The sequence below is a fragment of the Pundamilia nyererei genome, unplaced genomic scaffold (genome assembly GCF_000239375.1).
Source record: "Pundamilia nyererei isolate P.nyererei 1_Seehausen unplaced genomic scaffold, PunNye1.0 scaffold00294, whole genome shotgun sequence".
NCBI lineage: Eukaryota > Metazoa > Chordata > Actinopteri > Cichliformes > Cichlidae > Pundamilia > Pundamilia nyererei.
Genome location: NW_005187695.1, coordinates 589,141 through 604,545, shown reverse-complemented (window position 1 = coordinate 604,545; position 15,405 = coordinate 589,141). Strand labels below are relative to the sequence as shown.

Here is a 15,405-nt window from a genome sequence, read left to right as displayed (position 1 = left end):
CTGAAGCATTTCCATTTTTGTCCGTGTAATGAAGATCTTCTGAAATTAAACACTCGGAAAAGAATTGCAGCAAAAACCATTTTTGAAAGTGTGCATTTGGATTTTTTAAATATTTTTCCTGAGGTTTATCTCAGAATTGGATTTACTGATAAATAAACTCCACCCAGGTATCAGTGCAGTTAAGAGAAACGCAGATTCATTGGGGGCAAATAAAGAGTTCATGATGTTTTTTGTTTTGAGGAACATGATGTCACTTCAGGCTCTCGTTTGTTGTTCTGTTAACCAAATTTGTGGTCTTCACTGAGCGTTGTGGCCACTGTTCCTCTTTGCAAAAGCAGGTTTCCTGTGTTTCGCATAACACGCGTACGTCACCATGAGTTTGGATCCGTACTACATTACATAATTTACCAAGTGTTTGTGACTGAAGCAGCAGCAGTTTGACGAGTGCAAATCACTGCAGTCATCGTGTCTGAGCTGGTTCGACAAGAGGTGGACAAATGAACAGCAGCATCCAGTGTTGCACTGAGGGTGGGCTGTGAGGAAGACAATGTGGGTGCTTAGTAGCCTTGAGGTTAGGGAAGCAGACATTTTGAATTAACAAAAATCAAAGTAAAGGTTGCAGGAAAAGGTTTGAGGTTTTAAATGTTCGAAAGCCGATTTAAAAAAGATTAAAAAGTAGTGAAACAAAAACAGCCGTGGTGATGAATTTACTGCAGAAAATGATGCAGTGTTTGTAAAAGTATTTCTTTCAGTATCACAGCAAATGGTCCTCTCAGATCCTTCCAGAACTTTTCTGGTGAATTGGCACCTCAGTCTTTGATAGATCCTCATTTTTTTAAATAAAGCCTGAGTTTTCACCTTCAAGTTATCTTAGTGGTTCACGAGGCATTCACAGTCCCTTCTTTTCAACTGGCTGGACAAAAAAGTCGAGTCTGTTGAAGCAACAGGAAAAACAAACCACCCCACAGTTATAACGTTATGCTTCTGACACACAGGACAGACACTACTCTAGAATATAACATTGAATTTTATTTCATTCTTGAATCTTTTTTCCCCAGGTAGTCCAACGTTCTCCTACCCAACAACTCCCACCAACAACACACCACCACAACAACAGCCGCCCAGACAGGTGAAAACAGGTGAGATCAACCTCTGGCACATTTCACCCATTTTCAGGACAACACATTCTCCTAATCAGCTTCTTTGTGTGATGAGGTCCCAAATATTTTAATACCAAACATGAGGGATTTTGTGTTGTTGCTTAGTGAAAAATCATAATTAGCAACACTAACATCAAAGTTATCCACTGATTCCACATATACTAAAAGGTGCCCTTCACCTCAGAATTGAATATAAATATATATATTTTAATGTATTCATTTTGCTTTCGACTGTCTGCATCCATCACCCAAAAGTAGTGCACAGCTAGCTAACTTCAGTTCAGTTCAAAGAGGCAGTGTTGGTAATATTTACCTTCCGTCACGAGCACGAGGCCTAGTGTCAGATACACACTTCCTTCTGCACTGCGATACAGTTAGCGGGTGTAGTTTGATAGAAACAAATAGTTCCTACATGAAACCACTCACAACAAGGTTTGTGGAGGGTTTCAGTAACCTGGTCACGATTTCTGGTAAGACACAAAGCTGCTTAGGTTCTCAGATGTATTTTTTGTTTTTGCCGCTTTCAGCACCACAAAGTTACTGTGAATTAGTTGCATTACGTACAAGGAAAGGACGACATTTCTTGGGGTCATGCAAGGTTCATTTTGGGGTGAACTGTAATTAAACTCAGTTATACCTTCATCGTCCAGATGAAGCTGATTAGCTGACTTGTGTTAAATTAATAAATAAATTCTAATTTGAGGTTTCGGTTTACTGGGACTGTTATTTACCAAGTGTTGCATTAAAACCAAATCTGAAGGGAGGTGCATTTTTATTTTATGCATCGTTTCTATAAAAGTACATTTCCATTTAATACAGGATGTTAGGGTTCCGAAAAATAGAACAGTTCATAATATTGTGGTCATTCTTCAAAATGAGGTCGTGATAACAACCGTGCAGGACTGAAATGTATAAAACGCTTGGCTGTTAGACTGTCACGAGTCACTGCACTTTCTGCAGCAAAACCATCACAATCATCAGAACTGATACTGAAATGATCAAAACAAACCAGTTTTTAATTAAAATGCAGTGGCGGATGTTTACTCGAGTATTGTAGTTAAAGTAAATTATGGGCACCTCAAAATAATTAGATTTTAGGGTATTTTTATGCGTTTAGTCTTAAATTTCAGAGGAAAACAATACGTTCCTTTCTCCTGCACTGCATTTTTCTAGCGGGCACGCTCTGTTTTGCGTAACTATTTTTAAATCCCGGTAGCTCTGCAACCACGTAAGCTAGCACAATAATTTATTTATTTATTTTTTTTGCATATGAAACCGGAGGAGTTGTACTTACATCTGATGCCATCAGCTTGTCCTCGGTCACAGTTTCCTTCCACATGTAGCTTTGCAAAAACTGCATAAAAGCACTTGCAGCAACACAAACATAATATTCCAGAAACACGCTTTGCCGATCCGATCAGCTGTTCCTAACACTTCCTACGAATAGACGTCAGCGCAAACTTTTGCATGTCCGCCATGAACTGGCCGAAACCGGAAGTGACGTCATTTTGCGGAAATGTAGTTGGTTTTTTTTTACCATCAAGGCCTCATGAGCTTATACTGGTGTTTTTAAAAGTTATCTTTGACTTTATGACTTTCTGTGTCGTTTCTGGGATGCTGAGGACTCATATTGCACTGCTGGAAATAGTTTATTTTGATGCATATGTTGCTTTTTTGCTAATTTGCAGTATAATATTTATTTTCGTTTTTCCTGCAATATATAAAAATTGGTGTATTTCAGAAATAAAACTATGAAGACACTCAAAATAAATTTCCTGTGGTGGGAAACTATTTTGTGCAACTTTTTTCTATTTACAGTTTTGAGGGATAAGCCTGTTAAATTTCTCTAACTAGAAATATATGTTAAAAAACAAACGATTTTCAATTTTTTTGTAGTTTATTGCACTTTTTTGCAATTTATGTAATTACTATGCAGTTAATGCAGACATATTATTAAGATTTGGGCTATAATGGTTGCATTGATGTATAGCAACTTGAAATGCTCCCAAAAATGGCTCCACAACATGTAAAAATATAATATAAGCTCTGGCGGGCTTGGTTCTATGGTAGGTCTGAAAGGGTTAAAGGTTGCTGATCACACAAACATAAACACACACACAAAACAAACAAAACAAACAGCTACAGTAAATGAAACCATTGTGAGACGTCAGGATTTCCAACCTTTTCTTGTTTCAGGTTTATGTGAACAGCAGTCTTTCCTCTAAACCTCACTGCAGACTCTTATTTAGATCATGTCCTGAACTCTGAGGTTACATTTTCTAATAATACACACAGCATAACTGTCTTTCATTTCTTTCATGCTTACTACCAAACTACTTACCTAACAGATTTATAATTTAAAAAAAATTAGAGTAGTTCAAACTAGGCTTTCTACCCTGACCAGTAAACTGTACTTGGTGTACTCTGTAACTGTTGAGCATGAGCACTATTATGGACAGCCTCTCCGTTGCTACTTTAAGCTTTCATAGCAGATACTGCGGTATGATTTTAATTGGAGGATTCAAAATTAACCCATTGGGCTTTTTTTGTTTCATACTTTAATTGCTGTACTATATTCAAGTAGCTTAGTATGATCACTATTCGAAATAATCTATATGCATCTATATCCGCCCCCTTAATCCTCCATCTGAAAGAAGACATTGTAGCAGTTTCTCCTTTAAGACAACTTATGATTGGCTGCTGCTCATAAACAGAGTATCTGAGCTGGGTGGGGCTTTGTATTCACGGGTAGAGATGTCTGATACCATACAGAACCAAGAGTTAAATTAAAAATATATCTTTTAGATGTGTCCTTGATCCAACACAGCTGATTTAAATGGCTAAATTTCCTCCTCAACATGTCTTGAAGTTCTCCAGAGGCCTGGTAATGAACTAATCATCTGATCCAGGTGTGTTGACTCAGGGCGATGTCTAAAACCTGCAGGACACCGGCCCTTGAGGCCTGAAGTTCCCCACCCCTGGATTACATGATGGTGGGGCAATGTCTTAGAGATGTTTCACACCTTGGCCCCAGTGACAGTAACTTTTTTTTCTACACCTTGGCTCATGTGACAACAAATAATTAATAACTGATCAGTGACCCAGAGGTGAAACATCTTCACAAACATTTGTGGCTTCCTGTACAGCTTGTGTAGGAGGGAGTAGCTTGTAGCTACTCCCTCCTACACAAGCTGTAGTAGCTTGTAATAAGTACTGATGTGTCTCAGCATTGATAAAGTGTTTCTGTAAGAGGTGGATCAGGACACATTAGCGTCTACACTCAGTTACTGGACATTCAACTTGTAGTACTCACTGCACAACTGTGCAGTAGTTCATGTTTGCCACAGTTTGCTATTAGTCATAGTCTGTGTTTCAGGTTGCTTGATGCAACTGGTGGTTTTTTCCATTTTTTCATTTCCATCACCCACAGCCCCTCTCTGTGGGGGCCGGGTTCTGGTGGGGGTCTCTTCCTTTGACTTGTGTCGCCTACGATCATCTGATTATTGAGGTTCTCGCCTTGAGTTCAGAGTTATTATAGTTTTGTTGTTTCATCAATTTCCATTTCATTTGACTACAAAGCCTTGAGGTGACTGTTGTTGTGATTTGGCACTATATAAATAAAACTGAACTGAACTAAACAGACTTAAGTCTAGCTTGAAGAGGAGGTTTGCTCATTTTAGTTTGAGTTTTTATTATTATTGTGTGGAGGGCATATGTCAGGGTCAGCACAGGTCTTACAATAAAAACACAGTTGACTTACATTTTGTAGACATCCAAGACAAACTGTGATTAAATTTGACTTAAGTACGAAGTAATAAAACGTCCTCTATATTTTTGTTTCATTCGTTAGTTTTCCAAGTTCACGAAATTGTTTCAGTTGTATTTTCCAAGTCTATTTTTTTGTTGAGTAAAATATTTTGGGGGGGTTTTACATCTAGTTTTAGAGTTTCGTTTTAGTTAACTAAAATTAACCTTGCTTGAGAGAACCATTGTTGTGAATTGGTGCCATATTACCAAAAAAACCCTGAATGAAATCAAAGCTTATGAGCGCAGGGTTTTAACAGAGGCCTGAACTACCAGAACATTTAAGGATTTAAAAATGATGTGCCGAGTTTCAGAATCATGTTGCCCAGTGCCAAAGTCTGAAAGGCTCCTTGGCACAACATTGGCCCCAAAACCGACGAGTCCAAACTCAACAGCCAGTTTCAAACAGGAAACAGCTGCACCGACAAAGGAAATGAGGGGGTATGGCTTCGGCTCCTGGGACAAAATTCACAATCTTGTGGCAACAAGGGTGGTCTGAACAAAAGAATGCTCTCCCAAGAAACTACGGGTCATCTCAAGACCTCCAAAGCCTTATCATTGTGGTCTCGGTTTACTAAACTTCCTTCCTACTATAGCTCACTCGTCTTAATGTCCACTTCAAAGATTTTAATGCTCGTCAGTGTCTGGTCTCATCCTCATTGTGTTTGTGTTCATACAGAGAACAGTTTTGATGAAATCAGCCGCAGGAACAGCTGGCCGACAAACACCATGACTACAGTGCCTAAAGGTATGAAAAAAAAAAGATGATATGAAACCGATAATAAGGATGAACTTTTTCATGCAAGAACACCCAATGGATTTTGCATTTTCTCTGGCTTTAACACAGCAGAAAAATCAAACAATTTCACACATTATACACAAGTTTTATTATTTTTTTAGGTTCTTCAATGGAGCACCAGCACAGTACACGAGTTACAGAGCCTGCTCCAAGGATTGGGCAAGGTACGAAGACCACATGTATGTTTAGGCAGATCCTGGTTTACTGCTAACATTTTCTTCTTCTTTGGCTCTATAACTCATTGCACCCCTCACTGTAGGAAGTATGGGAAAATGAGGAGTCACACAAAATGATATGCAAATGTCATCTGTGCCTTTTTAAATGTTTGTTTTCAGTCTATCGAGTCAACGAGCTTCATCTAACAATTATTTCCTTCTTAGTTAACTCACCACAAGCACAATATGGGACAATGCTGTTAGTTTTAGTTAAACTGATGCACAAACCTAAACTTTGACTGGATTTCTGTGACTTAACAAACTGTAAAGAAAGACAAAGCTTGTGGCCTGAAAGGTCACAGGATCACCAAAGAAACTGCTGAAACACAAATCGGACTGCAATCATTTAACAGTTGGAGACGATCAGATATTGGTTGTGGCTAAAGTGGTGAACTGATCACACATCCCTTAGGCATTATATTAGTTTGACAGGTTTCATTGTGCTCACGTTAGAACATTTGAACTAACCTCCTCAAAAGACCACATTCAAAGCTCTGATTGGTCGAGCGTTTCTTCAATCTCAGCTTGAATTATGCTTATGTGTGCAAGAAAATGTGTTTTAACTCATTTCAGGGCATTTAAATCTTGGAGCATTAATATTAAAGTGACAATGTGTAAAAGTAATATTCCTTTTCTTCTTTACAGACCCATACCAGACATTAGGACCCATTAGCAGTCGGCTAGCCAACCCAGGTAAGAATCTGAACCATCATCAAGATAAATAGACAAGGACGATACAAATGAGGCCTTTACACTGTCTGCTTTGGCATCATGAGAAGCAAGCAAGCAAGCAAGGGCTGGCACACATGCACTTACTTTCCAAAGTGGAGTAAACACCAAGCAACAGCTGTTGTGTCATCACGCTTTACGCTATGACAAAATCCGGCTTCCCTCTCACCAGAATGACTGTTTGCCCTGCTGTTTCCTCACAGAAGGCCAAGCCCTCAACTCATCCAAGAACCGAACAGGCAAACAAAGTGCATACAAGCTCCCTGACCCCAGCGCTCACAGGCCTGTGGGTAGGTTTCTGCCCTGATGTCTATCACTTCAACCAAGCCACACAGTGAAAAGGTCACATTTGCTGAGAAAACAAATAAAGCATATTCTGACTTTTGTTTGGGACTCGTTACACTCAGAAAACCTGACGAGCTATCCAAGAGCAAATGGATCCATGATGAGGCATTTAATCCTATGAGGCTGAAGTAGCCAAGTTACCCTAACTCTGTATTTATTCATTCACTTATCCTGGAAACTAAAAGTGTTTTGACTTTTTTTCCTGTCAAGACTTGAGAACTCATTTAGAAATTGGAAAAAACAAAAAACTTTATCTTTACACAAATTTAAATGCTAATTTTAAAGCCGACCTGTTTACATTTTTAAACACTGATGATTGTATTCCTTGAAAATAAATAAATATAGGCACAAACAGTTTCCTTTCTTGTTTTGAGCATGCAGTCACTGTTAAATCAGAACTCTGTGCCTTAACTCTCCTGCGTTTATCCTCCCAGGCTCAGGGCAGATCCAGCTGTGGCAGTTCCTTCTGGAGCTTCTGTCTGACAGCAACAATGCCAGCATCATTACCTGGGAGGGTACCAACGGCGAGTTCAAGATGACCGACCCGGACGAAGTGGCCAAACGCTGGGGTGAGCGCAAGAGCAAGCCAAACATGAACTACGACAAGCTGAGCCGCGCCCTGCGCTACTACTACGACAAGAACATCATGACTAAGGTGCACGGCAAGCGCTACGCCTACAAATTTGACTTCCAAGGCATCTCGCAGGCACACCAGAACCACTCAGGAGATGGTGGGATTGTTAAGTACCAGAATGAGATGTCTTATGTCCAGACCTACCACAGCCACCAGCCCAAAATGAACTTCATGGGTGGCCATCCTGCACCTATGCCCGTCTCCCCTGGAAACTTTTTCGGCCCACCGTCACCATACTGGAACTCACCCAACAGCCCCATCTATCCTGGGTCAGCCATGACCAGACATCCTGCCACTCACTCCCACCTGAGCTCGTACTACTGAGCATGATGCCAACTGAACAGAAAAACAAACAAAACAGGAGAGGAACCCAAGTGCACCAAAGCACGCTCCGTCTCACCTGCCACCGAGCTGAACTCTGTTGAAAGAAGGCGAAATGACGCCATCATTCAAATTTTAAAGGCATTATTAAGTTGTCTTTGTTACGTTCCGTCTCAAAAACAAAACAAAAAAAAAAAAAAAAAACCACGGACAAACATGAGGGTATATTAACCCTGGTATTGTATGCTTCCAGGAGTTTTATAAATAAACTCATAATATACTATATTAATGGTTATTCAGTTATGAATTTTTTCACACATCTGTAAAATACTTTGTTTGATATTGACTGTTGTAAAGACAGACGTCATAGTAGCATAACAGATCTACAACTGTTCTTTTCACTTCACAGGTCAAAACAGTTATCCCTGACTTTTTGTAAAAGGGAAATTGTACAGAATTAACATGTAGCAATAAAACATAAATGCTTGATGTAAAGCTAATAAATAACGCCTGTATGAGGAAAAAAAGATCTGATTTTATGTTTACAGTTGAAAACAAAAACAGCAACAACAACAACCACCCAATCCACTCGGAGGAAAGTTGACCAAAGAAGGTCCCATACTGCAGCCCACAAAACCCAAACCATCTGTCATCAGAGGCCCCAGGACATCCTCAAAGATCCCACACGCCTTACAGCAGCACAAGACACCTTAGATGGTCCTATATTAAATTATAGCACAGCAAATCTTTTAATTCATAATAAACAAGCTAACAAGAAGCTGGATGCAGATTTGCCATTTACAAAAGATGGATGTAGCCTTTGGGTCTGAGATGTTCAGTCAGTGTAGAAGTGCTTTAAACTCCTCGGGATCTAAACAGAAGACCAACTGTATACAAGACTCGGGGAAAACTATAACATCCATTCATGCACCCACTCCATCACCCTGTAAGAGGGGCCCATCCCAACTGTCACAGGGTGAGAGAAGTGGGGCACACACACAAGACGGGTGGTCATTCAATCACACCTTCAATTTAGGATGGCTATGCCTTTGCTTGTTTTTGTACCGTGGGAGGATCTCTGCATAACCACGAAGAACCATGTAGACACAAGAAGAACATGCAAACACAGAAGGGCGCAGCTGGCTGCTCGATTCAAACCAACAAGCTTCTTGATGCGAGGCGACAGCGCTGACCACTGCACCACTCTGCCCCACGAGTTCTCGCCGTGCCGTCTTATGCACGACAACATGGTGAAAAATAACACTTGACTACCAGCGCCTGAATTTTTACGGAAATAGAAATGATGACAAAATGGTCATTGAATTGAAATTAGTTGCATTCATATCTTCTCTTACTGTTGAAGAGACGATCCCGTGTGAGTCCTGCATTTCTTTCTCTCTGTGATTGAAGTCCAAATAATTATTGATAATACAGAAATGTCTAAACTGAGTCACTGCACATTAAATTCACACTGACATGCTTTGACCTACACATCTGGTTCTCACATCTGGTCCTCACAAACGACAAGATGGCAGACCTGGAGCTTCACAATGAAGTTTATTTTCTATACAACCTATGGGGGTGTCCACTTTCTCACCCATCGCTCAGTAAGTATGAGATTGAATTTCCAATAATCTTTATTTATGTCATTGTTTATAGATTTAGTGATGCAAATCAAATAAAGGTAATCAATTTGCTGACAACAACAACAACTTTCTCAAACTTGTTTACCACAGAAAACATTTTTGCAAAATTACAAGTGGAATTAATTTGGTTTGAAATTAGAGACCCGGAGGAAGCTCGTCGCTGATCAAACTCCAGCTTTATTTGTCAAAATCAAATATTTCTTCAAATATCCGGCGGGGTTCTGCGATCACCTCCTCCACAGAAGCAGAGCCCTTCCCCTGCTTCTTCTCACCTTCCTCCTCAGTCCACATCACTCCACCACCTCCAAACGGCCAATCCAAATCCTTCACCGTTTTCTCCACCTTATCCATCGGAAGCGCTGCTGTCACCACCGGCTGTGACGTCCACCTCCACTCAGTCATGACTGACTCCGGTGCCGCTGTTGTTTTGGTGGAGATCGTGTTCCTCTTCAGGGAGCCGATGGCTTTCGCTTTAGGTTCTATGGTCCACGGCCGACTGCTGATTATTTGAGTCTCTGGAAAAGATGAAAATGTTTTAATATTCAATCATTTAATTCCAGCAGAAAGCAAACAATTTTTTAATTTATTTTTTAAAACAAAGAAAAGTTTAAGTGATGATTCACCATTGGATGCAGCAGAGCTACAGTTGGAGTCACAGCAGCTGCACACTGTGTCTGATCCATACAGCTCAGCCCATCTGCACAAAGCAGCAAAGACAACAGACGCTTTCAATATCATCATATCACAGCGTTTTTAAGAAGAGCTTCAGGTGAAATCTAACCTTCTGGCCTTTGTGTCGTAGTTGCAGGACTTGGCTGTGGGTGTAGGCACCGAACTGCCCACAGACATGATGCAGTGCATGTACAGCTGCTGCAGCAGATACAGAAAAAGCAAGTTTACTCTATTAGTTTTTAATCGCTTTATTCAGTCAAACCACACTGACTCCCAGATATTCCCAATAAATAAATAAATACATAAAATATGGGGACCAAATCTAACCCAATTTAATTTAAAAAGGGGTCAGCCATCCAAAACCACTGAATTTTTACAGTTACACATGCACAGGCTTAGCAAACAATTAATTTGCATGAAGCAAATGATTAACAGTGAAAGATGTGGAGTAATTATAACAATGCGCCTGCATAAAGAAGCTCTTTGCTTGTTTTAAATATAAGACTTCTGCTTTACTCAAATTTTTAAATCAAGCGGGTAAAGGCACATGTCGAGATCTACTTACTTCTCAGTACACATGCAAGCCATCACTGATTTACGGCAAAGAACTTGGGATAAAATAAAGGTCAACAATATATGAAGCACATTAGTCTGGTGACACTTCGGCTGACCTGGCCCATCATTCCCTTGAACAGGAACGCATCCACAGAGAACCTCACAGCATCGTTTCTGTACGGGATGAACCTGGAGCGCCCGCCTTTGCTTTCAACCATACATCTTTATCAGAAAGAGAAAACAGCTGACCATGGCATGATTTTTTTTAATAATGCTTCAGCTTTTTTGACGTGTGACATTCATTACCCAAAGTTTCTCACAACAGGGAATCTAAGCGTGAATGTGTGGGACTTCTCTGGAGTGGCATAACACGAGTGGATGTACAGTCTTTCATCGTGGGACATGGGCAGGGCCTCGGCCTGAAAGTACATGGGCTTTCCGAGCACGTACTGACCTGATGGGGACAGCCTTTCCCACTTCGCTAAAAGGAAAATAGGACAGTAAATTAGCAGTAAAGCGACAGGAAAAGCAGCTGCAAAGCTCACTCACACTTTAAAAACAAACCATTTTGATAGCAGCTGTGTGAAAGCAGCTTTGCAAAGTGCTCAAACTGCGAAAATTCACCTGAATATCGACGGAATATCTACTGGACAAAGTATTTTCCAGACAATCTGCAAAATCCTTGGAGTGTCAATTAGAAGTAAAGATGGTGCCAAAATATTAGTAGCAAAGAATGAATCTCTGAACTCAGCTTGCTACATGATTAAAACCTTGTGTTCCCTGGATATCTTAGCTCATAAAGCATCAACATATTTATGAGGGTGACGTCACCATGGCTCCACCAAACTGTTTGTTTGTTAGCAGCATGACTCAAATAGTTATGAACACATCTGGATGAAATGTGGCACCAACTTAAGAAATGAATGTTTCTATTCAGATTCAATCACTATAGGGAGGATTTTTTATCTTTATGAAATACAACAAAACTGGACATTTAACTTGCGCTCTTCATAAACACATCAAATTGAAATAATTAAATGTTTGGTAATCTAAATAAAATACATCATTATTCCAGATATAAATGTCCTCCTGGATCCAAAGACTCATGATTAGTGTGGAGGAGTGTACTAGGATACTGTGACTCAGCAAAACCACACGAGTGATTTTGACATTAATCTGTTTCTAGCACCTGCACAGAGTTGCAAACTTTGCATTTGTCACATTAACATCAAGGTCTTGCTTCTGAATGATATTGAAAAATGTTTATCAAAAATTAATTTAATTTGATAAACAAAGACCACCAAGAACCTCCGAAATCCACCGGAGTTTAATAACTGCACACATTTCTGTAGGTTTACCGTTTCGTGGCGTCAGACTGAATTTGGCTCCGTTCTTTACTCGTTTGAAGAACCTGCGTATGGGCACCTTTGGTATGTAGCCAATTTTGTAGGTGTATTGGTACCTAAAGGGTTGTTAGCATTAAAAGAAAAATGGAAAAACAGCATTAATAAACAGTTTGTGTGTTATGAATAAGTTTCTGTCTGTCCTCAATTTAATCTTTTAAGCTCACCTGTTAAAATAACATGACACAGGTAGGTTGAAGGGCACCACTCGCCTGATTGGTCTCGGTGGGTCGTAACGAAGTGTGTTTGAATAGACAACCTGGTTATCAATGATCTGCAACCAGAATTTTTATATTAACATTTAAATAAAACTTCGTCTACAGTTATGAGACAGGCTTTTATGGCTCAGCAGTGAGCTGAATGCCAACAGTGAATCACAGCAGGTGTGCACATAATCTTACTCAACATGTAATCCTAATCTTATGGCTGAAGATTTAGTCAAAAACCTAAAATTCAAATATAAATTACTGCAGTACATGAAAATGTTATGGAAACATACATTTAAACTACTTTTATTGAAATATATCTATTATTTTCTTATTTGTTCAATAGGAATATAAAATCTTACAGTAATGCTGACGTCATCGGGTGTTTTGTGTCACCTGACCAAAACTCCAAACACTCAAAAGTTTATCTGACTGTGGTGTCCTACTACAGAGCCCCTTAGTGGACAAACGAGGGTATAAATATATAAATATGTCCACATCTTTCCAGCACAGAAGATTTCTCTATGCAATCAGATGAATAGTGCAATACTTTGATTAATTTGTGTGACAGAAATAAGTGCATATACAGTGCATATACAGTGCATATAAAGTGCATATACAGACTCATTGAAGCTAGGAACAGGGGGGCAAAGACTTGTCCTCCAGCTCTCAGTAAATATTTGTGTCCTTATGTTCTGTTAATAAATTTGCATTCATTGTGACTTGTTTTGCGCATCTACTCCTGCTACATATTTAGCATTTTGTGTTTTATTTAAAGGCAGATTTATTGATTAATAAGTCACTTGTTTAAGTTGGATTTTTGGCAGATTCTGTTCTGCATGGTTCTGGGGAAAAGAAAAAAAAACCCCACAATCTCTTCCAGTATTTTTTCCCCATTTTTGTGATCTTATTAAAGATGAATACACTAAACAGCAGCACAAAATTCCTGCTCTGAACTAAAAATAATAATAATTTTACCACGCCTGTGCTGTGCCAAGCAAAAGTCAGATATTGTTGAAATAGTATAATGGATGCTTCTGTATGCAACTCCAAAGATGCACATTAAAGCTCATCTATAATTTTTCTTTTTCATATTTTCTGTGTGTGTGTGTGTGTGTGTGTGTGTGTGTGTGTGTGTGTGTGTGTGTGTGTGTAAAAATGCTATAATGAGGCCAGTGTATGTAACAGCAATCCCTGTGAGCCAAAGGTCCAGTTTAACATTCCCCCCCGACTCTTGGCTCTGTGTGACGTCATAAAGTTAGTTCCTCTGGCAGTGAGTACAGAAACCCAATCGCCTCCTGATCAAGCCTACATTTGCCAGGGGGAACCAATCAGAAGCAAGCTTTTTTAAAGTGAGGTGAGGCATCTTGCTCCAGACAGAGGGTGAACTTGGGGCTGTAGGCCCGGTAATCGGTAAAATTAAACAAATCAAGCAAAGCTACTCTAGTGAGTCTGAGTCCAAGAAATAAGTAGTACCAGGCCCAGTTTAACCTACTGGAGCAAAGCCTGGCATATAAATGACATGTTCACCGCTCTAGATGTCGTCATTGGTGTAACAGTTCTGTGTCCACTGTAACCCACTAAAGACGCAAAACAAAGCGGTCTTTTTTACTGGTTAATCATCTCGGACAAGAACAGAAAATCAGAATCAGCATTATTCCGCTTTTAATTCTCTGGGGTCCTTTCTTGCCTGAGACTCACCGTGCGCTTGGTTCCACACATACCGAGGCCATACTCAAAATAAAGGTAATCCCTCGTGGATTTGCTGGCTGTGCACGTCCCCAGCTTGAGCTGAGACCGGGCTTCACCCGTTCCCAGAAGGCTCCTCTCCACCTGGACTTGCATCTTTGTCCGCTTACACGTAGTCTTCACGGAAACATCCGAGACGCTGGGCGGAGTGGATTTGGGCGGAATAGGGAGCAGGACGTCCCGGACGCGCTCGGGCAGAGGCTCCACTCCCGTGCCCCTGAGCGGAGAGAAGTACTCCTTATCCACCAGCGGCACTTGAGAGTCCACAAACATCGGGAGGTGGAGGTACGGCGGCGGAAGGAGAGTCGGCGTTTCTCTCCGGGGAACTTTTCTCATCACCTGCGCTGTCTGCTCCGAAGGCCGATGGGCCGCTGTCCCCGCTTCAGTGGACGCAAACACGGGCAGCAAGAGAAGGAAAGGTAGGTAAAGCATGCCCGGAAATCCCAGTGACATACAACAAAGTGTCCGAAAGGGCGGAAGGTTGGCTGTCACGGCTGATGATGCTCTCCTCATGTGGAGGTAAATTAACAACACCTGGCGCAGAAGAAGCAGACGGACAGCAAAGGGCGCCACTTACTGGCTGTTTGAAGTAAAAACAACGTTTTGATGTTTTCCAGGAGGATCACCTGACCTCCCCCAGAATCAGCTGATTTTTCATAGTTAATTAAAACGCTCAATCTCTCCTACTATGGACGATTTCCCAGTTACAGGCTCTGTTAGTACAGAAGGTTGGGTTGACATTTTGTGCTTTTACATTTGCTTTATTTTTCCAGCATTTTTTTGTCTTTCAGAAGTACAGAAGAAGACAAATATATTCAGTTTTCAGGGCAGAAAACAGCATGATTTTTGTTATTGAGCATCTGGTCATGGGATCAGTATCTCATCATGAAACATATATTTTCAATGCAAAATGCCACCAATTGGTACCCTGGATGTTTAGTCTACATTTTGGTGCCAGGCTGTGACTCATCACTGTTTGTGTTCTAAAAGGAGTGAAAAGATTCACCATCTGGTGACAGATGTTCTTATCCTGACTGTTTCAATAACAGGAATCGATTCAATCTGAATAAAAAACCTTTACACTTCTACAGGTTCCATGCTTTGTAAAACCAACACATTTAACTCAATGGACCTCCAAAACACCTGCTGATATATACAAAGGACTGT

The 15,405-nt window shown here is 40.4% G+C and overlaps 2 protein-coding genes across 3 annotated transcripts in view; one reads left to right on the top strand and one right to left on the bottom strand.

The window, feature by feature from the left end:
• Nucleotides 1-8,534, top strand: part of fli1rs (Fli-1 proto-oncogene, ETS transcription factor-related sequence) — a 23,507-nt gene extending 14,973 nt beyond the window's left edge. The window contains exons 5-9 of the mRNA XM_005750975.1: nucleotides 1,026-1,139; nucleotides 5,644-5,712; nucleotides 5,865-5,927; nucleotides 6,624-6,671; nucleotides 7,487-8,534. Of these exons, the coding sequence (XP_005751032.1) occupies nucleotides 1,026-1,139; nucleotides 5,644-5,712; nucleotides 5,865-5,927; nucleotides 6,624-6,671; nucleotides 7,487-8,010 (818 nt within the window). The 3' untranslated portion in view covers nucleotides 8,011-8,534. The remainder of the gene's footprint in view (nucleotides 1-1,025; nucleotides 1,140-5,643; nucleotides 5,713-5,864; nucleotides 5,928-6,623; nucleotides 6,672-7,486) is intronic.
• Nucleotides 8,535-9,545: 1,011 nt separating this feature from the next.
• zp3d.2 (zona pellucida glycoprotein 3d tandem duplicate 2) lies at nucleotides 9,546-14,822 on the bottom strand. 2 transcript variants are annotated; one of them, XM_005750973.1, is made up of 8 exons: nucleotides 14,191-14,822; nucleotides 12,451-12,557; nucleotides 12,239-12,342; nucleotides 11,187-11,361; nucleotides 10,997-11,102; nucleotides 10,435-10,523; nucleotides 10,277-10,350; nucleotides 9,546-10,168 (listed from the first exon to the last, which is right to left on the bottom strand). In XM_005750973.1, exons 1-8 carry the CDS (start codon nucleotides 14,749-14,751, stop codon nucleotides 9,831-9,833), a joined length of 1,554 nt encoding a protein of 517 aa, XP_005751030.1. In that variant the 5' UTR covers nucleotides 14,752-14,822; the 3' UTR covers nucleotides 9,546-9,830. The 2 variants fall into 2 exon arrangements, with proteins under 2 accessions (XP_005751030.1, XP_005751031.1); XM_005750974.1 differs by having other exon boundaries at nucleotides 10,435-10,520.
• Between the last annotated feature and the right edge of the window lie 583 nt (nucleotides 14,823-15,405).